Below are 15292 nucleotides of genomic sequence, written 5' to 3'. Positions count from 1 at the left end.
CCCTGGGTTGAGGAATGTAGAGTTTGTTCAAGTTGGTGGAGGGCCCCTTTAAGAAATTGCCTAAGAGGAAAAACATCAGAAGAAAACAGTGAACTGGAAGATGATCATATTGATCCTGTGCAAGTAAAGGCCATTCTCACCTACTCAGAGCCAGTGAGAGCACGGAGAAAAGATTGAAGCTAGTTTGGCCTTGCTCCTGTGTATATGTGCCAGTCTTTGGTTAAATGTAGGAGAGAAACTGATGTAGAGTTCAACGTGAGCTGGGCCTCTGCATTTATAAGGTTGAAGCCACTGTGCCCTAATCAAATAGATGGTGATCGATCTGATAGCCCTCAATTAGAGCACGGCTTCCTTACCCCTGGCCTACCAACCTCTAACCTTTCTATGGATGTATTTACAGTTAGAGAGCAAGCAGCCCGGGGGAGAATGCAACCCACAATGCAATGCGCACACTCCCTTAAAGGCTGTAAAAGAAAAACACTTCACCAAAGTTTCCTTTGACATTATCACAGAGATTTAATGATATGCTACAGGCCTCATTTAAACTCTTAGCAGCTGCCCAGGATCTATAGTGCCATGTCACTCAACAATCAATATCTCTTACACACACACTCACACACACACGTACACACACCCTAGGAGGAATCTTCCTTATCGGGTAACATCAGATCAAGCAGATACACTTGAATGGCTATTGGGGCCAGATTGACTCACAGTGAGGGGACTCACGATCAATGTTTTTGCTTGCAAGCCAAACTCATCCTGTTCTGGTGTGTTTGTGTGTGTGTGTGTGTGTGTGTGTGTGTGTGTGTGTGTGTGTGTGTGTGTGTGTGTGTATCCAGGGAGCGCTTGCCTGCCCAACCAGCTGTCTGCTTATTCACGGCATATTAATATTAAGATGCTGGTGGCAAGGATCAGAGGACAGACCCACAACCCTAAAGCAGGCCGATCGCGTCCATGGACTCGCCTGACAAGAGGGGCCCCGGGTCGAGCTCCCCCGCTGGGCTTGAGAGACAAAGACAAGTGCCTGTGTTTCCAAACATGGGCCCCTCTCACCACCCAGAGGTCAGGAACTTAGAATAATCTAGCTCAAGCAGGAGGGACCATACTTTCTCATGCACACACACACACGCACACACACACACGCGCACACACACGCATGCACACACACAGATTTAGGGATTAAGGCTTTGATATGACCCTGCTTAACCCAACAGAGTAACAAATAGCAGGGTGTCACAGGGGGGATGAGAGGGCTGTAGGAAGACAGTTTCAAAGGCTGGGGGGTCTACGTAGGCATAAAGACGAAAAAGTGGTGGCGGTGGGGATGAAAAAGGGCAATCATGGGACATGTGCTTGACAGACAGAGTTAGCGCTCATCCGCTAAAAGACAGAAACAAGAAGCAAGAGGGTGAGGACTGGTCGGACTGTATGATCAAAGCAGATAAATAAAGAGAGAGATGAAGAGAGAGGGAGACCTTGCTGCAGTCAGCCATGAATGAGCTTGCTGGTCTAAAAGGGACACATGCTCTTTGATCCTCCTCCAGAAAGGCTCCTCAAGCACAGCCTCGTTTGAAATGCCACCACCGATGGGAGACAAATAACTGACGACCAGATGCAATAATCAATCAGTGGATTCATCACCTGCCCTCCAAAAAAGACACACATCAGGTTTTTCAACACTTTATCAGAGCACAATATTAAACAAGCGGCCTGTGTTTAGGCAATGTAGTGTCTAGAATGGGAGATCTAAATTATTCAAAGCCAGCTGACATTTTATCTCCTTAGCCTCACAACTTACTGTATTGCCATGAAGAGCAGAATAATGTCAGCTATAGCCTGGGGGTTGCAGTAGTTGTATTTTTGCCACTCTAGACTACTGGGCTAAATTTGGATGACTCTCTCAGAGCCTGTCAAGCTCAGGCTTCCCCTTCACTCACTACAGGGGAAGTACGCCATCTAGTGCACGAGTAGTGTGAGGGTTCACAAAAGAAAGAAATTACAGAGGAGCAGATCATAGTGTGCATCAGACATTTAGTGAAAAGAAAGTGATGCCTCACTAAAATTAAAAAGAAGATAATCATTGTGGAATCTCACAGCACCATGCAGTCTGAAATACATTTAAGAACCATTCATTCTAAGTGGAGCAGCTCTAATTTCTCTGTTGTTTTGTTTTCCTTCTGATTTTGTGAGAGGGGAGAGAGAATACATCGTTTGCTCAACAATATGATTCCTAAATGGAAAAAAGATAAAGAGAAGACAGATTTTGATGGATACAAGTCCATTTGAAATGTTTTCAAGCAGTAATTGCGCACAAAAATTTAAGTTGTTGTGATCATGAGTTGATTACATTTTTGTTGTCCGGCCCCTACTGAACCCCTCCCACCCTGCTTTCTGTATGTTACCTTCAAGTTACTATTAGTTACTGTACACTCAAAGATGTAAAACCAACCACTGTTCCTCTGCTGGAATAATACAACCTCGCTCCAGAATTTTACACACAATTAAATTTAACTGTTTCATATATATTTTATATATTCATTTTTTATATTTTATATCTATTTTTTATATTCACTATACGCTGCAGTCATTAAGGAAATAAACATAAACCACAAGATTAGAAAATAATGCAGGACCTGCCTTAGCTCATATTGCACTAGTGGTGCAACAAATTTGCTATTAATCAAAGTACCAATATCACTTAACAGTAAACATGGGGCTTCTGGGGCCCTTGGTGGTCTGTTGCCCTGGGGTAGTTGCCCCTTTTAACGAGTTGGCAACAAAACATTTGGGCTATAAAATTCTTTTGATAAAAGCACATATAAGATAATGAAATATAACATTTCTGCTACAGGCAGTTGCACACAACCTTATAGGCCTAGTATTAAATACGCTATAAATTGAATTAGGCCTACAACAAACTTGATTTAAAAATTACGACTGTGGGACATTTTGCAAAGGACTAAGTTAAATCCACAGGAACAACACAAAGCAGTAACACAATAGAAGAAAGTGGCCTTCACCTCCCAACTAATCGGACCATTTTACCAAGTCTAAGGAGAGGAGTGGACAATTTGCTGTCTATAATAGCATTGGCCAAAAGAGACAGGTTACTGAGGAGCGCCGCTATAATTAAAGCGCTTATTGATTAGTCTGTACGCGCTCCTGCGTCCTCTGGACCGTGAGCCGGAGGCGCGGGGCGGACTGCTCACTCTCACAGACATTCAAATCACCTCAGAGCCAGAGAGCAATGTCTATGCTAATTTCTATGGTAATACCCCCCCCCCCCCCCGTTCAAGTCGATTATTGACGCTCTCCCTAAATGGACGGTTGATCCACAATTGAACTTTGTGCGGAGGGGTCAATAGCAAAGAGATTGATTCCAGGGCAGGAGGTCAGTTTCATTTCAACTCCACCGGTTTCAGGAAATGAATTGGGAATGACTTAGTTAATTGGAATATTAATTGAAAAGCAAATGACATTTCTCAACTCCGAGTGGGATTTATGGTTATCTCCTGGTATTGAACAGAAATATAAGATCCCACATATAGAGGCCCAGGGGAATATGACAGAGGCCCTCATTTGTTGAGGATCAACCTCTCACCAGTTTCATTTAGGCATCTGTATAGGCCTATTTTTTCATAAGTTTTCACAAGCACTATGTGTGTGTGTGTGTGTGTGTGTGTGTGTGTGTGTGTGTGTTGTGTGTGTGTGTGTGTGTGTGTGTGTGTGTGTGTGTGTGTGTGTGTGAGAAGAGACCACAGAGACAGAAAACTAAAATGAAAAGAGCATAAAACAATACAAGTCCTGGGGTAAAATAAAAGTGAACTGGCCATACTTTGCTTGCTGGAACATAGAATAATAATGGTTGATGGTTGATGGACCTCTGATGGGTGCTTGGTTCCGGGGGCAAAGCAGAACATCATGCAATCAGTCTGAGAAAGGTCGGTGTATTGATCGGTGTGCATGGCTCCACTCTTACATATCAAAAACATCTCTGCTCTTCCCAACACTTCCCTAGTTCTAAAAATGACCTGAAGTGCACTGCTCTTTACAACAGTCCATCCCAAGACAGCCATTGGGCCTGTCACGCTGAGGCACCAGCATCTCTCAGACTCAAAGCCAGACACATAGCTCTTTGTTACAGCATACCTGGCCTTTATAGAAGTTTTCTGACTGCTTTTCTTACTGGAGATGAACTTATCAGAATGTGCACACAAACAGAAAGGAGCGAGTTAATCACACTGTCTGATCATTACTAGTCTACGAAAAGAAAAAAGAAGAAGACAGAATCACGTATCTTTATCTTCTGAAATGAATCAATAAGAATTTTCAGTGTTGGATAAAGGATAAAATTAAACCTTGATCTGTCTGGAGCTGATTCTTTATTAAACAGAGACGGCAGACACAGCCAAATATATCCATCTGATGAGACATTCCTTTAATTACTGGTCTCATTTGAGACATGCCACTCACTTTGTGTCTGTGCCTGTGTGTGTGTGTGTGTGTGTGTGTGTGTGTGTGTGTGTGTGTGTGTGTGTTCCCTTTGAGCTGCGCACCCACCACCGATGTGTTTCATATCAGGAAACACTCTTCTCTGCCGCAGCCTTCTCCAAAAGTCTGTCCCCATTTCTACTGTAATAGAGTAGACAGAGGGCACAGATGTGATGTAGGCCGTGTGAATCATGCATGAGTGGGTGAGTTGGTGTGTGAAAGCATTCAGTGTGGTCAGAAAGTTGTGGTTTGAGGCAGAGGAGTTTGTTTTTCCTTATTCATTTACTCACCGATATGCTCTGGTTGTGAGGTGGGCTTGTGTAAAACCCCGGCCCCATTTACTGCAGCCTCTGTGTTCGATTGTGTGGCCATATGTAAATGTGTTCTTAAGGATGCCCTCATGTCCCTGTATAGGGGCTCGACAATGTGCTTCTCATTCCCATTTGTGGTCGATATCGGATGAGGATATGAGAGTCAGTATTGATTGTAATTTCCTGCGACGCTATGTTCCACTCTCTTGCTTTATCAGGAGACTAATTCCTATCAGCTACGCTGTCGGCCAACCAACAGCCCTGGCCGCCGGCCAGCACAACAACTAATGAATAAGAGAGGAGCGAATAATCCAGCGAGGCATTTCTGCTCTGACAAACAGGTTGCCACAGGGATGATAATGATGAGACTGGGATATTGGGTGTGGAGAAATGTGTACATTTGTGTGTATACGCGTGCCGAGTACATCGTTGCAGGCAGGTCATTATGTTGCTTGCATGTGTGCCTCCATGCCTTTGTGGGTTTGTGTATGTTCTCCAGTTTGTGCATTGTGCTTGCTGAAGACAAACACCAGCCAAGTTTTCAATGATTTTAATGACTGGACATTTGGGACGACGGGCATTTGTGTGCCTCGGGATTTGCTGTTGTTGACTGAGGGAGTCAAGGGCATGAAGACAATGTTTGCCTTCCATCCTGACAGCAGGTGGATGGCCAATCAGCTGTTTTTTTTTTTGCTGTCATTGTAGAGCTGGTGTAATGATGTGATGGCTGCGACCTATCAAAGGGCCTAGATACACACTGAAGGTTTCACTTCTCTTCTATCTTTCTCTCTCAATCACACCTGTTGTGTTTCAGTTTTTCTTGTGTTCTTTGTGTTGCTGTTTATCCGTCTGGCTCTTTGCCTGTCCGTTGCCCTCACTTCCTCTATATATCCTTTTCACTCTCTCGTTTTCAGTTTCTCATTTAATCCATCCTTTTTCTTTCGTTCTCACTCAGTTTAAGCTTTAAATTGAGTCCATTATAATGTCAGTCTGCCTGGCTTTACAGTTGGCTAAATGCTGTGTTAAAACTTGAGGATTAACGTATGCCTCCTTCTGAATACACTATTCATAGCCCCTCTTTCCTAAATGTGTGCCCTTTAACTATTATATAAATGTACTTTTCAATACTATTTCCTCCCTCGTCCACATTACATTTTTTGTTCCTTTTCTCCTTGGAAATTCTAGTGCAGTATAGAACTAAAACTGTCTTGTCACCATGAAAAGCCACCATATCTTTAATCAAAGGTCATTCACACACCCACAAGTGTTTTCACTTATTCCGACAGATTAGACTTCTGCAAATGCTGTGTATATGCAGACGAAGGAAAAATATCCCACATTTTGACTTCACACGTTATTCCTAGATGGTTTGCCCCAGTGTTATTACACCAGATATATTACCTAGATTTGTTGTGCTACGTATTTGTAGCAGTTTCACCAAGTGAAACCAGATATGAACGGTATATAACTTCTAGAAAAATAAGCTAAATGGATAGTATTAGTGCTAGTAATGGATTTTATTTTGATGTAACAGTCAGTGGTGGTACATTTACTGCTATTCTGCCAGAAATTTGTGGACACTTCTGTAGGTCTTTTCACAAAGTGTGAGATATCATCAGTGCCAGAAATTCACAACGTCGCTGACTCAGAATTATACTCAGAGTTCAAAGTTTAACAACACTGAAAGCATCAAGATGGTGGCCGGAGGGACGCTCAATTAGAGGCCGAGGTCACAGGAGGTCACAATTAGAGGTTAACCAATACTGGATTACTCAGGCTGATACCGATATGATATGATTTCATTGTAGAGATAACTGATGCAAAAATACACAGCGATATTTTGCATTTGAAAAAACTTGTTACTGTTCTCTGGAGGACAAACTCTGTTACTATGACACTGCTCGTCTCAAGCATATCTTTCTCAGTTTTGCCATTTTGTGATATTTATTTATATATATAAAAAGCTTTGCTGGAAAGAGCTGTGGAGTATGGAGGAAAGTAGTATTAGATTTTTGATAGGGGCAACCTATGATGTATTGCCAACTCCCCTGAACCTAAAACTCTGGGTAAATGGAGACCCACTATGTTCATGGTGTTCAGGTACTGCAACTTTAAAGCAAGTGTAAGGTTAGTCTGTCGCAAGGCCGGTATACGTGGCGACATAACCAGGTTTTAAAAAGCTTAGCTGCAGGAATTGAAGTGTTACGGAGGCAGGCAAATTTAGGAGGACCTAAAATAAAGAGAGTTGCAATCAAGTTTGTTCAAGAGGGAGAGAAAGTTGGTAAGACAACAAGGAGGCAAGGCAGCTTAGAAGGTGCTTGTAATTGGGAAATGCAGGTAGATTTAGGAGGAAAGCTTGTTGTTCCCCAGGAAATAACCAGTACAAAGCTAAGGCCTGACATAATCTAGTGGTCTAGGGGTAGAATGAAAGTATATTTCATAGAGCTGACTGTTCCGTGGGAGGCCTTAGTTGAAGAAGCATATGAAAGGAAAAAGCTCAGGTATGCAGAGTTAGGGGCAGAAGCAGAGCAGCGAGGATGGAAAGTTAGGATTTGTCCAGTGGAAGTAGGATGTAGAGGATTTGTAGCAAGGTCTGTTGTCTCTTTGGTAAGGGAGTTAGGAGCAATAGGACAGAGTGTGAGGAAAATAGTAAAGGACATGTCAGATGAGGCAGCAAGATCCAGTCAGTGGATTTGGATGAGAAGAAATAATGGTAGCTGGGGGCCCAGCAGGGGGAGCACTTAGGATAGACAGACTCTTAGGAGAAGCAAGGAAGAAATCCAGGAAGAGGAAGTGTTTTTAAGAGTGACTGGGAAACCAGGGTTGAAATATTGCTGTTGAGAATCAGGTGTCCTGGCTGTAGCAGTGAGGAGGAGTGGATTGGAGCCAGGGAGGAGCTGAAGGGGGAATGCCATGCGCCGAGACACACAAGCACACACAAACGGAGTGAGAGAGAGAGAAACAGATAACACAGGAATCACAGGAAACACATGGAGAAGTGGAATAACAGTGGAGACTCAAGGAGAAAGGGGAACACACCTGGAGCCTAGACCATGGCAAAAATACATTTTGAGAACTACTATGGATAAACCTGGATAGTGCAACACAGCTAATATGGTAACTTCCTCCATTGTGGACCTGCTCTCAATACTTAGAGTTCTCAAACAAACTGAATTTGCATGTCAACCTTCACCAAAGTTGAGCTCTGCGGAGCAATGATTTACTTTGCCTCTAAGAATGCTAATTACAGCAATTCCAGTGAAACAAATTTGTTTTGGCTGAAAATGTCACACTACTGATATGAAACAGGAAGAACAAGGCTAGCAGTCAAGAAGGTGTCTGTCAAACAGTCTTCACACACACATGCAATCTTGAGAAAGAGCCAACAATAATTTCAACCTCCTGTGTGGGGGTGAGGGTGATGTACAGTGCTGTTCAACAAAGCGTGACTGAAAACGTAACTGTCATTATTGTGTATGTGGTTGACACCAAAGTGAACGTTATTTTGAGTTAAATATGGAACACAGATTTTTGATAAGAATAAATCATTTATGTGCAATTTTTAGATAATGGGCTGCAAGAAATTTCCCCTGACCTTATTTAACCTTTAATAAAAAATTCAATTCTTCTATCAGCTTCTATACTAATACTGCATACTATTAGGGACTCTAGACAGAACTTGAGGGTTTCAGAGTGAGTGTAGAGGAAACTGACAAGTATTTCTATGTGTATGTTTAGACTTATCTAGGTGAATTTGTACTTCTGAGTGATGCTACAGTTGTATGTGTTGCACTGTGGGTAGACTGTGGTTGAACAATATTTTTCTCATCTCTGACTGATGAAAGGTGAGCTCATTGTTTCCTCTCCCCACTGTGTGGCCACAGTGACTATCCTCCATGGTGACGGGTTTGAAGTGAGGTGTGAGAGAGAGGCGGAAGGGCTTGTATTTTATAAGAGTGGGGATGACAACTTGAATGATCAGAAAGACTACTCATCCAAGCAACAAGATTATTTTCTGTCAGTGTTTCAGATTGTAAACATTTGTGTTGAAAGATTTTCACGCTCAGCCACCAAAGGTCAAAGCTATTTTGTTATTTTGAGGATGAAATTCTTCCTGGCGACTTTTCTCTGCTTCATGACGTGGATGAGCTCGGCCCATGCAAGTGAGTACTGAAAAAAAAAAGTAAATAATTTTCATTGAGTGTATGGTTTGAATGTTTTGTCAGCATAAAATGAAGGGTACTTAATCTTTCTTTCTCTATGTTTGTCTTGTTTAGCCCATGGACCTGTAACAAACTGCCTATGTCCGAGAATTTCCACCACCAGACCCCGCATTCACCTAATTAAGAATTACACCATTCAGCCTGAAGGCATCTGTCACACAGCTGTAGTGTAAGTGCAACTATCAACTAAGTTTATTCACAAATAAATAACATTACATTTTGGGTGGGTTCAACCAAATGGAAAAAAAAAACAACAACAAAAAAAAAACATTTCCTCATTCACCCATGTGGACAGCGTTTTATTTGTCCAGGTTTTCAGCTACAGCTAATCAGCAACATCTTTTTCCAGAGATTGTTTTTGTCATTTTGGATAATCCAGAAAGCTGTCAACAGTTTTCGTTGGAATTACTTTCTCCTGGGAAATAGTCCCTTTGAAAACAGTTTACAGCGAGAACTGTGCATTATTCAGAGTAACGCAAAGAGATGCTGTTGTTGATTTTTTTTTTTTTTGAATACCAATTTTCTGTGCATAGAACGAACCTGGATATTTCAAAACCTGAACAAACTATCTATGTGGCTAGGTAACACTAGAGGGAAGTGAGAAAACACATTTATGTTTAAATAAAATGAACCCTTTTCAGAAATGATTAGCCAGTACTTAATCAAAAATATTAAAACTGTGGTACGATGCCATTAACAGCTCACAATCAATTGCAGGTTTCTGATGCAGACAGGGAAAAGTATCTGCTCCGACCCTGAGAAAGACTGGGTAAAAAAAGCCATGCTGAAGGTGGACCAGGAGACAAAAGCGCTGCTAGAGATGGAAGAGACTGAACAGGGATCAACAACTGACATCACACCATCCACTACGGCGCCCACTATGGCGTCCACTACGGCGCCCAATACAGCGTCCAATACAGCGCCCAATACAGTGTCCTGTGCAGCGCCCAATATGGCGTCCAGTACGGCGTCCAGTACGGTGTCCAATACGGCGCCCAATACGGCGCCCAATACAGCGTCCAGTACAGTGTCTACTACATCAAAAAAAGCACCAAGGAAGAGACGCAGGACAACAAGGAAACGGATGAGGAAAGCGACCTGGAGAAGGATGAAGGGGCAGAGAAAACGTGGTTGAGGAACTGCAAGACAAGTCCAACTTACCACTGTCAGCAAACATTACTCTTTCCATTTGGAATTGTCTTATATACGCTATATCACATTAACAGTAAACAAGCCTGAAGCAAAAATAAACTTTTATAGATCATTATGATGATGATTAAATGCACAGTATATATTTAAATGTATGATGTCCATACCATGTTGTATTAATGTGTGTGTATGTCAAAGTATATATCTTGACCTTTCCTACTGTCAGCTGCCAATAAAGTAATCTCTGAGCAAATAATGTGCTGTTGTTATTAAACCAATGGAGCACAATCTGAATCAGAATTGACCCACGTATGGAATCTGTCTCTCAATGGGCAGGAAGTAAACCAACAAAATACAGCTAACCGAGACAAGAAATGGACAAAGATGAACATCATAGATACAGCGGTTACTGTATGTACAACGAGTGGGTATAAATATAGAAAATGGTGGGACAAACCAACATACAAAGAAAATTGACACAGTTTTGTTCTGGTTAGTAGCCTTACTGTGCAAGGCGTGCTTGACAATGCAAAGAAGGATGCTCCTTGTCTGTGTACTGACCTGATAGATGCACAAGTCCTACATCTGAGCAGGTCAACGCTGAAGGTCCATTGAAAGCTGTTCTTCTTGTATTATTTTACATTTTTGTCATTTGCCATTGGAAAATGCAGCATGCTGTTATAATTACTTGTTCTCATTGCGCATTTACTAAATTGCCAGTATGTTATGCTGGCAAATCACATCATCTTTCCATTTACTGTGGTGTGCACAAAATGTCAAAGAAATCTTCCTGAATGTGGCAGAGTGACTGGAAACCTATATAGATAATAATCAAAAGTCAACCTTTATTTTTGTTATCAGTCATTTGCTAAACACATTCTGTTTGAATGCAATAAAGCAGCATATTCACATCATACATTTCCTGTTTTTTGTCTTTTAGGTTTAATTTTACGATAACACAGACTTTTGTGATTGTAAATCTGAAAGTCTAGCTATTATAGAATAATGGTCACATTTCAATTCTTCTTATCAGTTGCTGATGTGTTGAAATAGGATTTTCAGACCAAATTATCTACGATACATGTGAAGTTTCATAGTGATGTAGTAAATGAGCATGTGATATTTGCGTTATAATAATGCCTTCCTGTTTTAGATGCAGAGGGCTAGGTTTTATTTGAGATAGAATGGCTGCCATACCACCATAACCACCACATCCTGAGGGCGCCTAGAGCATCTCTGTGTGCGAGTGTGTTTGTGGTCACCTAATTCGGCAGAAAAGTAATAGAAGAACTGTGTCCGCTTTTCGCAGAAAATTAAACACAGTGTGTATTTCAGCGGTTTTGCGTAAGTGAACATGTGTGACTGAACTGTCAAATACAACTGTACGTGAAAACCAACAAGGGCATTTTGATTTACAATATAAGGTTAAAAGCTGCTAATAAATATTTTAAAATGAAGAATAGAAAGAAATGTTATGTGTGATGTGAAAAGTGGCACCGGAATCTGTTATCACTCGACTCTGCAGTTCGGCTCAATGTTTAAAAGCCCTGAACTTCAATGTGGTTCACTCTCACTAAAACAGCTGATGGTGATCAGCTGTTTTCAGCACACACACCAAAAAAAAACATAGACAATAGAGCCACGGGAGTTGTTGGTAGAGACCAAAACAGAGTCATAAGAGCATGAATATTGGACTTACATTCATCAAATGGTCAGACACAAATTAAATTATAATGTCTTTGCTAACCTGTTTGGCATGTAGACTTGGAGATAATGATAAATAAAAGCAAAAGGGGATTAGGAAAATTGTCTGTCAAAAGATCCTTTAAAGGATTTCAAAGGAAGATGGTACAGTGTTTAAATTAATCTGAGGAGACACTGAGATACATTATGAAGGTATTCTGAACAGATAAACCCAGGCCTGAGGCGAGACCTAACCCTAACCCTAACCGTAACCCACTTAGAGCTGTATGTAGGCTTAGACAGCCTATTAGGAAGTGCCATAAATGGAGTTGGACCCCAACTCCATTTATGGCACTTCCTAATAGGCTGTCAATAGCGCAGTCAAACACAGATGTATACAATAATATCTATACTATCTTTTGCATATGAGACTGACTATGACTGATTCATCTGACATTACTTGCGAGTGTGTGTGCGTGCATGTGTGTGTGTGTGTGTAATGTAGACAGTGTGTGCTAGAGCGACGTTCTGTGGTTAACCCATCAGGAGAAAAAGACTCCACAAAACATCATCCTGAACTTAAGTCACTAGGGTATGGGCGCGCACACACACACACACACACACACACACACACACACACACACAACCAAGCACACACCTAACACACACAACAAAAGAAGGTAAATATGCCATTTTCCATCCCACAGCATGAATATGTCAAAAAATGTTGGCTGTTGATTGCAGTTATGTAAAGTACTTCCCACAGTCCTTTGCAAAAAGAGAATAGACTGAACAATGAACATAACTTTGTCAGGTTCATAACCTATATAGTGCTCTTTCTATAATGACGCATATGCCAGTGGAAAATATATGCAGAAGCATAGCATTGTAAAGACCAGAAGGAAAGTCTTGTCTAATCTGGTAGTTTTATAACCATAGGTTCATTTCACACTATGTTCACACTATTTACTCTAAATCACATTTATATTCACACTTTTTCTCACTTTAATTACCTTCGATTCAGTGTAAGCATGTGTGCAGCTCAGTCATACAAGTAGCACCAGTGGTGGGCTACTATGCAAGGGGTGGGGAAAACCCATAACACTGTGGTTCGAGCAAACGTTGCATCGACCTCAAACACTCTCCTCTCCCAGCCCCTCACACCTCCTCCAGCTGCAACAGACTCAGCTGTACTTTCTCTTTCAGCCCACACATAGTAAACGGCACTTTTTTTTTTTTTAGCAGATACAAATGATGGAAACATGTGAACCGAAAGCCCCTGAAACTTCCACCTGGTCAGCCTGAAACCCACCACGTCACATCATCCTAGTGAGGGGTGATGGAACATGGCAGCCATCAGGTTGGGTGAAAATGATTGAATGGTCTCCACCCTGAATGACTCAGAGAGTTTACGGTATACTTTTCTAATAAAGAAAAGTCTGTGGTGGGGTTGACATTTTATTTTGTGGTTTAATATATGTTGAAGGAGGGTGGCATAAAAAGGTTGTGTGTGGTTGACCTCACACCATTTTTTTTAAATCCTTTTTTTTTTTTAAAGTATAATTTTTTGGGCTTTTGTGCCTTTATTGGACAGGATAGTAGAGAGAGACAGGAAGGGGGGGCAGAGAGAGGGGGAATGACATGCACAAAGGCCGTCCGATGCGGGACTCAAACTGGGGCCAACTGCAGCGAGGACTGTAGCCTCTACACATGGGGCGCCTGCTTAGACCACTACGCCACACGACGCCTCTTAAATACATTTTTAAATGTTTCATCTCACGACATTCCTTAAAAATATAAAACTTTATACGATATATTGCATGTCACCTGTATGTAATGGGGATGGACAAAATCATGTAAACTCCCTGTGGTCAAACCCCATAAACGATACTCTCACATCATAGAGTTGAAACACTCTGATAGAGTCTCATTACAAATTCAACATTATAAGGGACATTAAACACACACAATCCTCTGTTTATTCCTATTTAAATGCATCAGTAATCACTTATGACCGGGTGCATTGATAACATTATGTGTCCCAATTACCCAGGTGAAATTAAAAGAATCACATTGTCACAATCATTTCATGGAAAGAGGTCAAAAATATTTAATTCCAACTTTATGATCAACAGTGTATTTAGGAACAAGAGGAATTTAGGAATAAGAACAACATTCTTATAATCGGCAAATCAGGATTTGTTGCAGGAAAGCTTCCTTTAAAGCACGACTCTGGATTGTGTTTTGAAATGATCTGGCCAGTAAAACTAAGTACCTTTATTCAAGTGTTGTAGTTAAGTACACACATGAGGTACTTGTAGTGTGCTTGAGCGTTGCCATGTCATGCTGGCACTACATGTAGCCTATTTGACAGAGCCAAGTTACCTAAATTGAGATTTTACATATAAAACAAATGATGCACTTTTAAAATACAGTGCATTGTTGTAACGGCATATAAAAATATTTAAAATGAGCTACACATTAAAAAATAGTGTTACACTCATCAATCTGCACTGAGTACTTTTACTTTTGATACTTTTTTTTTTTCAACTTTATGTTTATTGAGCAACATTTTCATACATATCACACGTTTCAGATGTTACACAATCTCTTTTTCCCTTTTATATTTTGCTTTTAAAAAAGAAAAGGAAACAATAGCAGTAGTGAATAAAAACAACAAGATGTAAAATAAGCCATTCTTTTCTACAAACAGCCAGTTCGTGTTTAGAATCTGTTTGGTTACCCAATAAAAGACAAACAAAAAACAAACAAAAAGACCACAATTAAGTGAACAAGCCCAACGGGCTATAAAAGATAGTATACACACCAAAGTTAACATAGGACAACAGCAGCCGCGGATTCCCATCTAATCTCCAGCGAATCACCTGACATGCAAATTGATAAGATATAGGTTTTTCCTTTTCTTTTTTTTTCCCCCACACTTGCTCATCACCAATCGTCCCCCACCACTTCCAACCAAGGCGCCCATCGGTCTGTAAATTGTGCATTTGTAATCTCAACATATATGTTTACTTTTGATACTTTAAATACATTTCACCAATAGTACTCACACACTTGTACTTAAATAACCTTTTTAATGTAGGGAATTTTAGGAGTATTTTACAGTGTGGTATCCCCACTTAGCTAAAGCCTCTTAAAACTTCCTCCACCACTGGCTCTGGGCTCTCTGTCTCATAATCCTACTGGAAACTTTTGGATCCTCTGTTACAGGAATCTCTACCATCTTTCATTCTGCTAAGAGTGACACTGCTCTCAGACTCAACTATGTTACCATAGTGAATATCTTTGTTTTGGGATCTTTTTATGGAGATGGAGCACATAAACAGATGAGCTAAGGAGATGAGCAGAATCAACTTTGAAATACTGAGATACAAAACTTTTTGTATCTAAGCAGACAGTAAGCTGTTGTGC

General features: G+C 41.0%; 1 protein-coding gene across 2 annotated transcripts; it reads left to right on the top strand.

Moving 5' to 3' along the window:
- The first annotated feature begins 7440 nt into the window (after positions 1–7440).
- LOC130178653 (C-C motif chemokine 2-like) lies at positions 7441–11093 on the top strand. Of its 2 annotated transcripts, XM_056391070.1 has the most exons (4): positions 7441–7922; positions 8907–8968; positions 9083–9197; positions 9746–11093. In XM_056391070.1, the coding sequence occupies exons 2-4, from the start codon at positions 8908–8910 to the stop codon at positions 10161–10163; spliced, it is 594 nt and encodes a 197-aa protein (XP_056247045.1). In that variant the 5' UTR covers positions 7441–7922; position 8907; the 3' UTR covers positions 10164–11093. The 2 variants fall into 2 exon arrangements, with proteins under 2 accessions (XP_056247045.1, XP_056247044.1); XM_056391069.1 differs by lacking the exon at positions 7441–7922 and having other exon boundaries at positions 7929–8968.
- The last annotated feature ends 4199 nt before the right edge of the window (positions 11094–15292 follow it).

Source organism: Seriola aureovittata, chromosome 12 (genome assembly GCF_021018895.1).
Source record: "Seriola aureovittata isolate HTS-2021-v1 ecotype China chromosome 12, ASM2101889v1, whole genome shotgun sequence".
Classification (NCBI taxonomy): domain Eukaryota; kingdom Metazoa; phylum Chordata; class Actinopteri; order Carangiformes; family Carangidae; genus Seriola; species Seriola aureovittata.
Note: the sequence above shows the minus strand (reverse complement) of the source record. Positions and strands in the feature narration are given on the sequence as shown.